This window comes from Lissotriton vulgaris, chromosome 4_1, assembly GCF_964263255.1.
Source record: "Lissotriton vulgaris chromosome 4_1, aLisVul1.2, whole genome shotgun sequence".
Classification (NCBI taxonomy): domain Eukaryota; kingdom Metazoa; phylum Chordata; class Amphibia; order Caudata; family Salamandridae; genus Lissotriton; species Lissotriton vulgaris.
The window spans coordinates 1,902,796,899-1,902,810,142 of record NC_141691.1 but is presented as its reverse complement, the minus strand read 5'-3'; the positions used below and the strand labels follow the sequence as shown (position 1 = coordinate 1,902,810,142).

The following is a 13,244-nucleotide window of genomic DNA, read 5'->3' as shown; positions in this document are numbered from 1 at the left end:
AGGGTGCGCAATCTGGAGTGCACAAGAAATGCACAACTGTCACTTTAAAAGAGAAGGGCACGAGGAACGCGTGAAGCCTATCTTCTCGCTTCAGCTCCTTGTGACGTTTGTTGTACTGCAATTACACGTTGTGAGCGGCGGCGTGCCCAGAGCCACCCGGTGCGACACTGGATGTGTGCCACTATCTTGGGATGACATCGTATTACGGAGGAGCCTAAGCGGGACCATTACCTTCAAGACGTCATTACATGAACAATGGGGGAAACTGCGCTGACAGAAGTACAGTTTTCGAGATAGTCGGGCATAGTGGAGGTTCTTACGAGTTCAAGGGAAGAACACTTTAACAAGGCTACTGCTACATGGGCTGAGACAGGTAACAATTTGGAGAGCAGTCTTTCTTTTAAAATAGAAGATAGCCTCGGGTGAGAGACCGCTCACCGGAGCATGAGACTTTCTTTAACATTATTATTGCTGGTCATTTTTTAGTGTTTGTCTCGTGCGCTCAGGGAGTTGTGGATGGTGAGTGTGTAGTGGTTTTTGGAGTCTCTTGCTGTTCATTTTGGCGTTGTGTTTGCCTTGTACAGTTTGTTTGAGGGAGAGAGTGTTTTTTTTAGGTATGGTTGGTGGCAGGTTAATGGCGAGTACAGTGAGTGCATTTATAGTGTGTTGTGTTTGGAGTGCTGTGTGCCACACAGAGTATCTTCGGGTGTGGTGAGTGGCGAATGAGTGGCAAGTGCCGTGTTATTGTGCACCTACAGGGTGGTGTGCATTTATAGGGTGTTGTGTTTGGGGTCAGGAGGGCCCTGTACAGTTTATTTTAGGTGGCGTTGTTGAAATCTGAGTGCACAGTTTATATGTGTGGTTGTAAGTTGGAAGTTATAAACTTCTATACCTTTATTTAAATGAAGTGTACCCTGTCACACCTATGGTTATGGGATTACAAAAGTATCTCGGTTATGGCTCAAGGGGAGAGTTGTACCCAGTTACGGTATAGAGTGTGTTTTTAAAAATTCAAGGGTGGTGAGTACCCCATTAGAAAATTGGGGGCGGCGCAATGGCTACTCCAAGGTGTAGTTCACGGGGAGCATTGTACCCCGTTACGGTATAGAGTGTGTTTTTTTTTTTTAATTCAAGGGTGGTGAGTACCCCATTAGAAAATTGGGGGCGGAGCAATGGCTACTCCAAGGCGTGATTCACGGGGTGAGTTGTACCCGTTACCGAGCACAGTAGGCTCCATATTTTATCACAAAATCAATTTGTGTTTGTGTTTCCCAAGGAAAGGGGATGGGACTTGGGACTAGTTGTGTTTGGGACGAGTTGTGTTAGGGATGTGTTAGTAACTGTTTGGGATGTGTTAGTAACTCTATCTTTGGAATGGGTGTTATGTACTTTTAAATCCATTTGTACACTAATCTTAATAACCTATCTTTTAGAATGTACTGTGTACTTTTATATGGATGTGTACTCTCAAGCTAATTTTATCTATTCTATTTTCATCTTGTTGATTTCCCTAAAGAAAGTAGATGTGTTGTATTTAGCCTGTCTCTTTTCTGCCTGGGGGATTTCACTGTCATTCACATGATGTCACCACTAGAACCTTTGGTGACATCATGGAGTGTTTGGGGCTTAGCCTGGTGACAACTGGCAGTTGGAACCAGGCAGGCTGAGTGGCAAGCTGGTCACTCCTGGTGGGTCTTCTCTGTATCTTATTATTAACATCTTGAAGACTTGATTAACTTGAATAAAACAACCTAAATGATACCGGGCTCCATGTTTCTATTTACAACAGTAATGCTTGGCATGACCGCTGCAGTCTCAAAATCGTGGCCTAGGTGTCTCCAGAGTGTAGGTGAGCTAAGGAGATGTACTTCCTGGTTTATCTGTGCCAGTGCTTAGTCATAAGGTTTAACATTGGCTACAGTAGATTTGGTCAATCTGGTTGTGAGAGATAATTGTTAATTTTGGCATTAGGATGAACTGCAGTATAGACATTAATATTTGTCGGGAAAGGGTGAAGACGAATTTCAACAGTTTATAGTTATTGATTATAGATATGTTCCCACTTTCCTATATGAGGTGGCCAGCCTTGCACAAAGCCACTTCTTAACCTTGGTCACATTGCTTGAAAATGACACATGAGTAGGAAACTGGATCCCAGTTGGCACCAGAGAATCTCAAGCAGCAGCGGCCGGCTCAGGTAAACGCAGTGGGGCGGGCGGGAGTCAACAGATGATGGAATAGGTATAATTAAATAAATAATAGCTATATCGTCATCTGTCGGCTTCCCCATCCCTTCCGCGCCCACCCCACAGCGCTTACCGGAGTTGACAGATGATAGAATAGGTATAATTAAATAAATAATAGCTATATCGTCATCTGTCGGGCCCCCCCCCTTCCGCGCCCACCCCACAGCGCTTACCGGAGTTGACAGATGATAGAATAGGTATAATTAAATAAATAATAGCTATATTCTCGTCTGTCGGCTTCCCCTCCCTTCCCCGCCCCGCCCCACAGCACTTACCTGAATCGCCGACCCGCTGATCTATAGACATTCCTAGAATGTCATATTTTAATGTGAAGATTCAAAATCTTCAGCAGACCAGTCACTGATTATTGCTCTATGAAGTACAGAAAAATCACAACAAACAGTAAGATACATGCTTTCCATCATCCTTGCCTCTTGGACTGGCTTTACTTCCAACCAGCAATGAGGGATCTCCAGTTCCTGGGAGGTCCTTCCTAGTCTTTAGGTTTCTCATTTAATTCGAGGGCCTCCACCTACACACCTCAGCCATTTTATTTTCTAAAGGCAACCTCTTTATTGCATAGATTCTGGGTGAATTGACTTTACCGAGTAGGAAGACGTAGCGTCTGTTGATGCAGCAAGAGGAAAGACGTTGGGCATCTTGAAGGACAGGCTACACAAGGGCTTCATTAATAGCTGGAAGTCAGGTCCCTGACCTGACTCCCTAACCTGGTAGTCAAATCAGGAAACTAGCCTCTGTCCCAGCCCATGCTACAACAGAGACTGTGGCAAAACAGGCGGCTCTCCTCGTTTTCTTCAGCAAGTTTCTTCAATATGTATACAAAGTCAGTAAAGCCAACAAGGCAAGCTAAACAGTAAAGCTGGGACCCTACAGGAGGTTATTGCTAAACTAAGCACAGCTCTCCCAAAGGTGACTAGCATGCCTTTTTACTGGAAGTTGATATAATCAGGGTTCTGTGTGAATTGGCTTAAATGTATGAATACATCAAAGCAACTACAGCCCATCACATGCATCTCAGGAGGGGCATATAATCTTTACCCAAATTTGACACATCAAAATAATTCACCACCTCCGAGGTTGTCTGTCACACTCACTGGTACAGAAAAGACTGTGGTATCTTCCACTTCAGGCGGCAGGCCTTATCCTTTCAGATCGTTTTCTAAAAATACCACTTGTATACTGTACAATGTTTTCTCCTCATGTTCCCAAAATTGTATTTTAAATCGTAAGGTTATTTTAGATATCATGTTTGGGGATTTTATTTCCAACATTATACTAGTTCCAAAAAAAAGAAACCCTTAACTGCCACCTTCCAAAAGATAGACATTAAGGGGAATATTGTTAGGTAAGAAGCTGAGTTATTGGCCGTAGACTCCACTACCCTACAACCTCTTTAACACATACGAATAGGTAGGGATAGATACTACGGTACCCAACACACATTTGTTGATTACTAAAAATTCACATCTCACAAGCCAGACCCATGTAAACTGAAATCTGAACATTAGAACTGTGGGGCCTCTCCAGTTGTTGCCATATAGTTAAGAGCCATGGGATCAAAAAGAAAAAAGGATGGGACCACCCATTCAGCAGGTTGGTTTTCTTACACTATCTTTCCCTGAGTACATGGCTGGTCTGCGATAACAATATTTGTTTCTGGAGGACCCGACGCCAAATAGAGTAAAGATGGGGTGGGAGCCTCCTGCCACCTCTTCTGATCTGTGCTTTCACAGGAGGCTGAATTGTGGCCTCAGATGAGGCATGGCCTCGTGACAGTGGGCCTCAGCTCATTGTAGATAGTGATTTAACCACACCCAGCTACAGTTTAGCAGGGCAGGGTTGGTTTGGGTCATGTGTGCTTGGGATCTGCCCCCTCCTCTGTTTAAATACATTCCTGCTGAGCTAGAGAGCATTTGACCATCATGGCAGATCAGGCAGAGTGAAAGGAAAACATCTAATTTGTTCTCTCTGACATATACCATACAAAGGGATCAAGGTGGAAACAAGATTAACCACCAAAAATGCCTATGCTCCCCATGGAACTGAACAGCATTGATAGGTCTCCTGGCACCGATCAATGGTATAAGTGCACAATGTGCATTGTCAGCGTGGATATTTCCTGAGCCCTACTTTAAACTTTGGTTCCCACCCATCAATCACGAGGCTGTCTCTGGCACTACAGCAGGCCCTCCAAATACCTGCCATGTAAGAATTAGGCAACTGTACTTGGCACCAGAATTTCATTTTCCTGGTGGAGAAGACAGATAGTGGTGGGGCTTAGCAGCTCAGAGCTGGTGGTTCCTTATCTTCTCCCTCACTGGGATTTATACCAGACTGCAACAGCCATCTTTGGGGAGTCCCTTAACCCCCATGCCACTAAAGGTTTTGTCACTCCCACCACCACCACAAAGCACTACGTTAATTCATAGCATCGCTTCCATGTGGATTTCAAATGTGCAGGAGTGGTGAGAAAAAGTCTCGGATTGAATTTTGCTGAGGGTTTGAAACCCTACAAAAGGCAATAACAAAGGTTACCATTTTGCCTTGCGCCTCTCTGCCCTGAGGCATCCCCAGTATTCCTCAGGCCATGGTAATATCAGCAACATTATCCCAGGCTGCCTTCCGGAGCCAGTTTTGAGAAGAAGGCTCGGGTCCTAAAACCTCCTGGACTGGACCACTGTAAATACAAGAGAAAGGAGTGTGTCCAGAAGGACTAGTTTGCACACTCTAAAGAGAATACTCTAGACCATCAATTCTAGGGTTCTTATTGCTTTATTTAGCTTATTTTAAATTATTTAAATTAGCGAAGCAAATAAATATTTTTTCATGTCTTAGAAGAAACCTTCCATTTACAGACCACCACATTTACATAAACACATTTATACACAATGTTATTTTCCACTTAAAAACGAAAAAATTCAAAGACAAAAATGACAAATGAAACAAACTTAGACAATCGTGAGAAGTAACATTAACATTGAAAGTACAACACTAGTCCTTGTTTTTACATAAGGCACCAAGCGGACGTTAGATTCTTAACTAAACGTTGTTAATTGTCCTCCCTAGGCCAAGAGACTGGGGTTATGTCTTCAAAACAATGTTGCCTACACAAGAGGAAAAAAATATTGCTACATTCCTTAAGGCACAATATATACACCATTTCCCGAGCTCTTGTATAGGTAACATTGGGCCAGATGTAGGAACCCTACTACCGGTCGGAAACGGCCGATTTCGGCCGTTTCCGACCGGTATTAGGCTTTTCAGATGTAGGGGGCCTACCGAATCGGTAATTTTACAGATTCTGTGATTTTACCGGTTCGGTAAATATACCGATTCGGTAAAATACTGAATCAGTATATTTACTGAATCGGTAAATCCATATGTAGCTGACCCTCCTAAGAGTGCCACAGGCCCTTAAGAGTCGGTATTTTACCACACAATCCTATTGTGTGGTAAAATACCGAATTCAGGTGTGCATGCACACCTGTGCCATGTGACACACAGACATGCCCTTAGGGCATGTATGTGTGCCACATGTCACACAAGCCTGTACTTGGGGTGCTAGAGGGTGTCAAAGGGACACCCCCTGCACCCTTGCAGGATTCGGTATTTACCGATTCGGTAAATACCGAATCGGTATTTCCCATTGATTCCTATGGGCTTCAAGGCCCATAGGAATCAATGGGCAATACCGATTCGGTAGTTACAGAATCGATAAATACCGAATCTTACAGATTCGGTATTCCTAAATTCGGAATTACCTAAATCTGCCCCCTTCCCATTTACAGACTCTTAAATACCGATTCGTTAAAATTCGGTATTTAAGAGTCTGTAAATGGGAATTACCTACATCTAGCCCATTGTTTTGAAGAAATAACCCCCGGTCTCTTAGCCTAGGCAGGACAATTAACAACGTCTAGTTAAGAATCTAATGTCCGCTTGGTGCCTTATGTAAAAACTAGGACTGGTGTTGTACTTTCAATAGTCTAAGTTTGTTCTAATTGTCATTTTTGTCTTTGAATTTTTTCTTTTTAAGTGGAATATAACATTGTGTATAAATGTGTTTTTGTAAATTTGGTGTTCTGTAAATGGAAGGTTTCTTTTCTAAGACATGAAAAAATATGTATTTGCTTCACTAATCTAAATAATTTAAAATAAGCTAAATAAAGCAATAAGAACCCCAGAATTGATGGTGTATTCCACGCATCGCCGTGCTGCTGTGAAACCCCATCGCAGCGCCTGTCGCTGCTGCAAGAATCAACTCATTGAGGGATCGCGGCTGAAGAGGACTGATGCAGCGCCACTCGACACCGCTCTACACCGCTGCATCGATCGTCACCACATCCCGGATCTCCAGGCATTGTACTTGTGCGGCACGTTCACCTACGAACTGGAACCATCATGAAGAATCGACGCATCACTCCCCATACAAACCAGATTGGCAGATTCAACGCAACTCGTCCTCTGCATGTCACAGAACTGTCGCATCGCCTCCCCAAGGTCTCAGAACTGTCGCATCTCTTTGTTTTCCGACTCTGCATCTGTTTGGCTTTTGGAACTTTGACGCAGCTACAGGTACTTTGGTGAAAAGTCACGCATCCATAGTTTTCTATGGTACAATTTCTTGAAACATTTTGAAAGTCATATTTTTAACTGTGTATGTTGGATTTTTGTCGTTTGGGTCTTTTTTCGGTTAGATAAAGATACTTTATTTTTCTAAACTGGTGTGGTGTCGTTTTGTGGTGTATTTACTGTGTTACTGTGAATGTTGGTACAAAAAAATCTTTACACATTGCCTTTGGGATGAGCCTGTCTGCTCATGCCAAGCTACCAAGGGGGTGAGCAGTGGTTATCTAAAGCTTGTATCCCCCTTACCCTGACTAGAAGCAATGGTCACTATTTGGAGAAAGGTACCTACCTCTGCCAACTAGAGACCCCCATTCCTAACACCAGGGTGCTTCCTGCTCTGATTAGGTGGTAAATATGCACAAAGGGGGCACTGCAGGTTTTTTACAGGGTCTGTGGGATGGTAAGGAGCTGCTAGGGGAATGTTGCATGCTGCTTCTGTGCTATAAGAAAGGGTTGGGCAGGGGACAAGCTTCACCTTTGTCACACTGCCTGCCCTGGCACCCCAATAGTTTTACTAGGGGCTGATCCTTACCTAGTAACACTGAGTGCCGAAACACTAGCCCACTCACGATTGAACGAGGTGGTATCCTCCTGAGGATAATGCGTCACCTAGCTCATAATAGGAGTCCTGTAGTGCCATTTCAGGTAACGGCCTACTTCAAATTAGGTGATTTTGATCAGTGTATTCATATAATATATTGTGATCTTTCACAGTCCTAAAGGAACTTAAATGTCAAAACTAACCATAATCACCTGTATTCATGGTATAAACCTCTGTCTCTTTCTCCTTTCAGGCCGCCTGGAGGTATTACGCTACCAACCCAAACAGATTGGATCTTGTGGCCACCTGGAGGTTTTACGAATCAACCATATCATTTCCATATTTCAGGCAAGTATCTTTTGAAAGTAATACAGTGCTATTTTTCAGTATAGCTCAGATTATTTCGATTACTCGCATTTGGGTGCAAGCACTGAGATGATATATGTCTAACGCTGTGGGCTTAATTGTTAATAGTAATTTAAAATCCACTGTAAGTTAGTGTCTGGATACCTGGTTGACCCTGGCCTCTTGGTGAAATTCAGACTAATCACTTAAGTACAGTTGTTATTCTCAGTAATGACATTGGTTTGTCAATTTGTAGAATTTCACTTTTATTCCTTGTTCTCCACTATGTCTTCTTGAACAGTGACTGCTGATGTTGTGGAATGGAAACATAAGTTTGATTTTGATTGCTGATTTCTATCAGATGCATTTTAATGATAAGATAGAAGTCCTAACTAGGTTCAGCAGCCTCAGTACGTCTACTAAGTACAGAGAGTTTCACAACACAAGGGCCATGACCACAAAGGTGTTTCTTTTCTTTTCTCTCACCTGTTCTTTCCTTGTTGATTCCCGGGAGATGATTTAAGCTCAGGTGGAGGTTCTCGTGTGTGGTTTGATTGAATTTTTCTTTCTTAGAATTGGGGTATTTTTGGCATTGCTCTGCGAATGACAGAGTGTTTGAAAATGAAACCCCTAGGGAACTAGGGGACAAAGCAAACTTTCAGTGTGTCTAAGATATGAGATAGGTCTTGCAGGCTACCTCTCCTATAGACTAACATCGGTTTACCAGTGTGTTTTTGGATATTTGAGAACAAGAAGAAAATAAATATCTGATGGACTCACTCTGATTACTATCTGTGCTACTACCTACTTCACTCTTTTTGCACTGACTCTGTGTGCCTCGGCATCTGTGCATGGATTATATGTAGAAAGCATGGTTCTCTTCGTGTGGAGACTGTGCAGCAAAATTACAGGTAACGCGATAGAGAAGGACAAGCCAGGAACAACAGACTACAGTTGATGAATTACTTTGAGGAATGTGTGAAGAGGCTGGCAAAGGATCATTGATCATGCAGATTTATTTGTACTTTCAATGGTGCACCTCGCACCAAATGAAAAGTCTACACTGAATTCGATTAGTGAAAGATACTGAACTATTGGTAACTGTAAGTAAAACAAAATGAATGACAAAACATCATAAAAATGAATGCAAATCAATAAGAGGGGCAAACGTTATGGCAGAAAGGAAAATAGCCCCACGGGAAACTGGCAGGAGATCAATCTTTTACATTAAGTCAATGGTAAATGAAACATTATAAAACAATTTTAGCATGTCCTCCAGGTACTTATGTCAGAATATTGTGTACTTAAATATTGTCCTATAGATATTTTTTAGCTAGTATTTTGACTATGACAGTATTGTTAGGGTCAGTTTAGATAGGTGTCAGAGCTTTGGTTACTACATTTGGAGGGGGTACCTCTACCAACAATGAACACAGTCTGGTTAGGTTACAACATTTGTCTAATAAAATCTCTGCTCAACCCCTGGTAGCAAAGGCAGAGGCAGCTGGCAGTTTGCCAGAGAAAGGTGTGATAACGTCTAGCAATACCAAACTTTTTTAAAAGGGAGAAACATACCACAATATAATTCCCAAGCCAATTTGGAAAACTCAAGAAAAATATATTCAGCAAATAGACACCAAAACCACTGAAATCAATAGGATAGTTTTCATCCTTTCTTTCCCCATTCTCCCCTCTATTTGGGACCTCTATAGTCACTCCAGCACCTGACGCACTCGAGTTCTAAGCCAGGACAACAGCAACATGAAATAGTATAGGTGATCTTTCAAATGAACAGGGAATTGACCTTATAAGAGGGATAACAAATCAGTGAGAGGGAAGGGTATGTAGAATTAGACTTCGGGTTCCCAATTTTCCTTCCTATTTGACTGGTTTCAGTTTGTTAAACACTGGCTTTTGGGCTGTGGGTGTTTGCATATGTACTTCATACTAAAAAAAAAGATTCGATCCATAAAATCAATAAGGTGAACTGATGATCTACAGTTGTATAGTAAACAGTGCCAGGTAAATACAACGCACTGATTGAAAGTCGGAGTTCATGGTTGACAGGCACATGGGTACAATTTCATACCAACTGGGATGAAGTAGAGGTCAGATAAGACAAATGGGTTACACAGGTCAAAGTTTTAAGTTTTGGCTTATTTTTCAGAGCTGCAAGGCAGTATGCGGAAGCTGGCAAAGGCCCCTCAAAGTTAGATACTGAAGCCTCCAGTGTTGGCAGCAAAAGCATCCGAGCTGGATAAAACACGATTCTGTAGCTACCAAGATTACCTTGCTGATGGGTAGATTTGCCTGGCCCAGAGTTTTATCTTTGACTTGTAAAGGAGAGGCACACAGAGGCAGCAGGCTTGACCACGAGTGCTCCTTTATTCACATTTACATAAATAGGTAGACAGCCTAGTAGTGCAGAGCCCAGGAAAAAGCCACCGGTCCCAACAACACTCTCCAGTTGTAGTGTAGTTCCTATATTCCCAATAGGCTCTGCGCATTGGAATAATATATACTGTAGTTTAGACGTAGGACTGAGGTCTACTAGGTCTTTACCGAATATATTAAACTTAATAGTGAGTGCCAGCTAGCTCAGAGGTCACTAGAAACTTTCTCGAATTCACAAGAAGGGATTAGTTTCTGACATCCGCATAAACATGACAACTTTGTTTCCCAAGAATAAGAAATCAAATCTCTAGAGTCGCGGAAACAATAGATAGCTATTTTACCCAGTCAATCGTGCATGCTTCGTTTCACCAGAGATGCAGAGAAATAGAGAGACGGGCGTTTTCTATAAAAGTATTTATTGAACAGTCTTCTTTCTCAAGCATTGGAAATTAACTGCTACAGTCGCAATACTGGTTATAAATTACAATGCATATAATACGAGCAGTATTATAAAGTAGTACTGTAAAAGCATGATATGGTTTCTAAGCCAACAAAAAGGGCATAAAATGTATAAAATACATACAGTAATAAATAATGACTAAAAGTACTCAACTGGTGCTTCTAAAATACGCCTACCCCGGTGTACCTAACCTAAGTCTAGTACGAGGGAAGAAGTAAGAGAGGAGTAGCCTAAGTTTAGTAGTTCTCTGTCAGGAATCTATTCCAAGAATTCTCTAAGAGGTCTAATCAGCTCCATACATTGGTGTTAGAATGAAGGAGGTCTTGTATCTCTCTCTCAGGACTCGATTTCCCAGATACCCGCATGGGTAAGCCGGAAACACTGGACCTGGATTTCTCGGCAAGAGAAAAGACAGCGTCTCTCTCAGTTCGTCAGCTGGAGGGTCAGCTTCCTCCGGCACTTGCTGCTGCAGGGCGTCGGGCAAATAGATAGTCAATCTGCTCCAAACCACCGTGTGTTTGACTGGGCAAACCTGAACATATTTATACTTTGAAGGTGCCGAGTTTGATGCATGTTTGGACTTCTTGGAAAACGCCAGGAGTTCTTGGAGAACTTAATATTCAAGCAGGGGAAAGTTCCTAGCTGCTGAAGGCGGGTTTTTCCAAGAAATCGTTGTTAATTCTCGGAACCTAGTGGAAGTAGCCATGCCGTATTTGGGCTGCATGGTTTAGACCAAATAGGGTAGTGATTTTTATGCCTATATAAGGATATGATAAAGTTTACCTATATAAGGGCATGAATCTGGAAAATTACACTAGGGGCCTAGATTCGATTACAACACAGTCTTCTCTCCACATTCCAGTCCAGCTCCACCCCCAATCTAGACTCCCAACATGTCATGCACCCAGTCACGTATACACAAGACACAGACTATACTACAGGACTTACTGTATTTTTTAAGTTCTCAAAATCCTTCAGTACAGCAAGGCAGTAAGGCTCCACGAGGCTTACCAGAGGCCTTTTTCTTTCTGGCTGAAAGCTCATAAATGGAGACGTTTTGAAAATTGCAACTTTTTCAAGACTTCTGTCCCATAAATAAACATATAAGAAGAAATCATGATTGTTGAGTGATCAATTTCAAAATGACGTGACGCCCAGCCAGCAACCAGTACGGTCATGACTTTGCGACTGCGAGCCCGCTCAAACACTGTGTGGGACAACTGTTATCCAACTACTTATTCTTGGAACTATGATATACACCATCTGGCTTAATGCACCTCATTCGAGGTTTCCAGCACTTTGTCATTGACCACTCAGCAGTCATTAATTCTTTTTATGTGTCTATTTATGGGACAGAAGCCAATGAAAAAGTCACTTTGATAAAACATGTATCGACTGCATTTCTCTCCTAAGAAGTCATCGACTGTATATATCTGATCACAGAACTGTTTACTGTATTTTAAGAAGTCTTCGATTACATCTGGTTGCAACATTATCTCACTGGTTCTGTGTACAAACAAATTCTACTTTACATACAACTACATCAGCTGTGTACACTGGGTTTCTTTGAAAGCATAGTTTATTAAGGAGTTGAATAAAAAACGTAAACTTATACCCCATGTGGACGGTTGATGAGTCACCAAAACCAGCACTTGGGAATCTAATTTTAGTCTCTATGTGCTCCGAACCATCTCACAGTTACGTTGAGTGCGGCTTCCTGCCATCCTTTTGTTTACTATTACTTTTTGTGGACCTTTCTGTACTGTACTGTCCAATGACTGGATATGCGGTTAACGTAACCCACCGCTACCAGTTGTAAAGTTACATTTAACTCCTAACTCTTAGCGTAGTGCAAAGAGGGCTCAGTACTTTCTATTTGTACTAATTGTTTATCAGTAGTCCCATTCTTTCCCAATGTTGGAGTTTTCTGCCAATTCACAAAAGGCATGTAAGACTACATAAAAAAGTACTAAGGGAGTACTACTTTATCTACTGTAAAATTATTTGTGAATAAGCCCCATGCATGTGAAGTTAAGAATAGTCAAGCTGTTCTTACCTACATATACTTAGCATCACAATATTACAGTAGTCAATATTCCGGCTACAATATTTCTGTGGGACCAAATTTAAAACATGATATTCTGGTGGGACATCTCCTCCAGAGAGCTGCCCCTAGAAAACCTTTAGGACTAACCTATGTGTGTGACTGGACGAAGGCAGAGGAATGAGGGATGTTTCAGTCAGGGCTCTTTGTATTAATCTTTATAACAATTGAATAGATTAGTATAAACATAAAAACTTGCAAAAAAATGCACAGTGAGTATCTTTGCTAAATGCTTGGCAGATGCATTACTATGCTAGGAAACAATCTTAAGAGGACGATTTGTATTTCTTATTTCTCATATACATTTAATAACACATGTGCTTCTTGATCATCGAAGTAGATGCATTCTTTTATAATTCATGACTACAAGATGTTCCCTCAATTGTTGACTGCAGTGTCATCACTTTCGTAAAAGACTGAGGCATAGATGCATCAAACTAAAAACCGCTCGCAATGGGACAGATTCTCAGAATCTGCCCCTTTGCGACCGGTATTTTTGCATTT

General features: G+C 41.9%; 1 protein-coding gene across 1 annotated transcript in view; it reads left to right on the top strand.

Annotated features, from left to right (window-relative positions):
* Nucleotides 1–13,244, top strand: part of KCNQ3 (potassium voltage-gated channel subfamily Q member 3) — a 751,198-nt gene that overhangs the window by 539,208 nt on the left and 198,746 nt on the right. Inside the window, exon 8 of the mRNA XM_086966229.1 lies at nucleotides 7,691–7,785. Within this exon, the coding sequence (XP_086822355.1) occupies nucleotides 7,691–7,785 (95 nt within the window). The remainder of the gene's footprint in view (nucleotides 1–7,690; nucleotides 7,786–13,244) is intronic.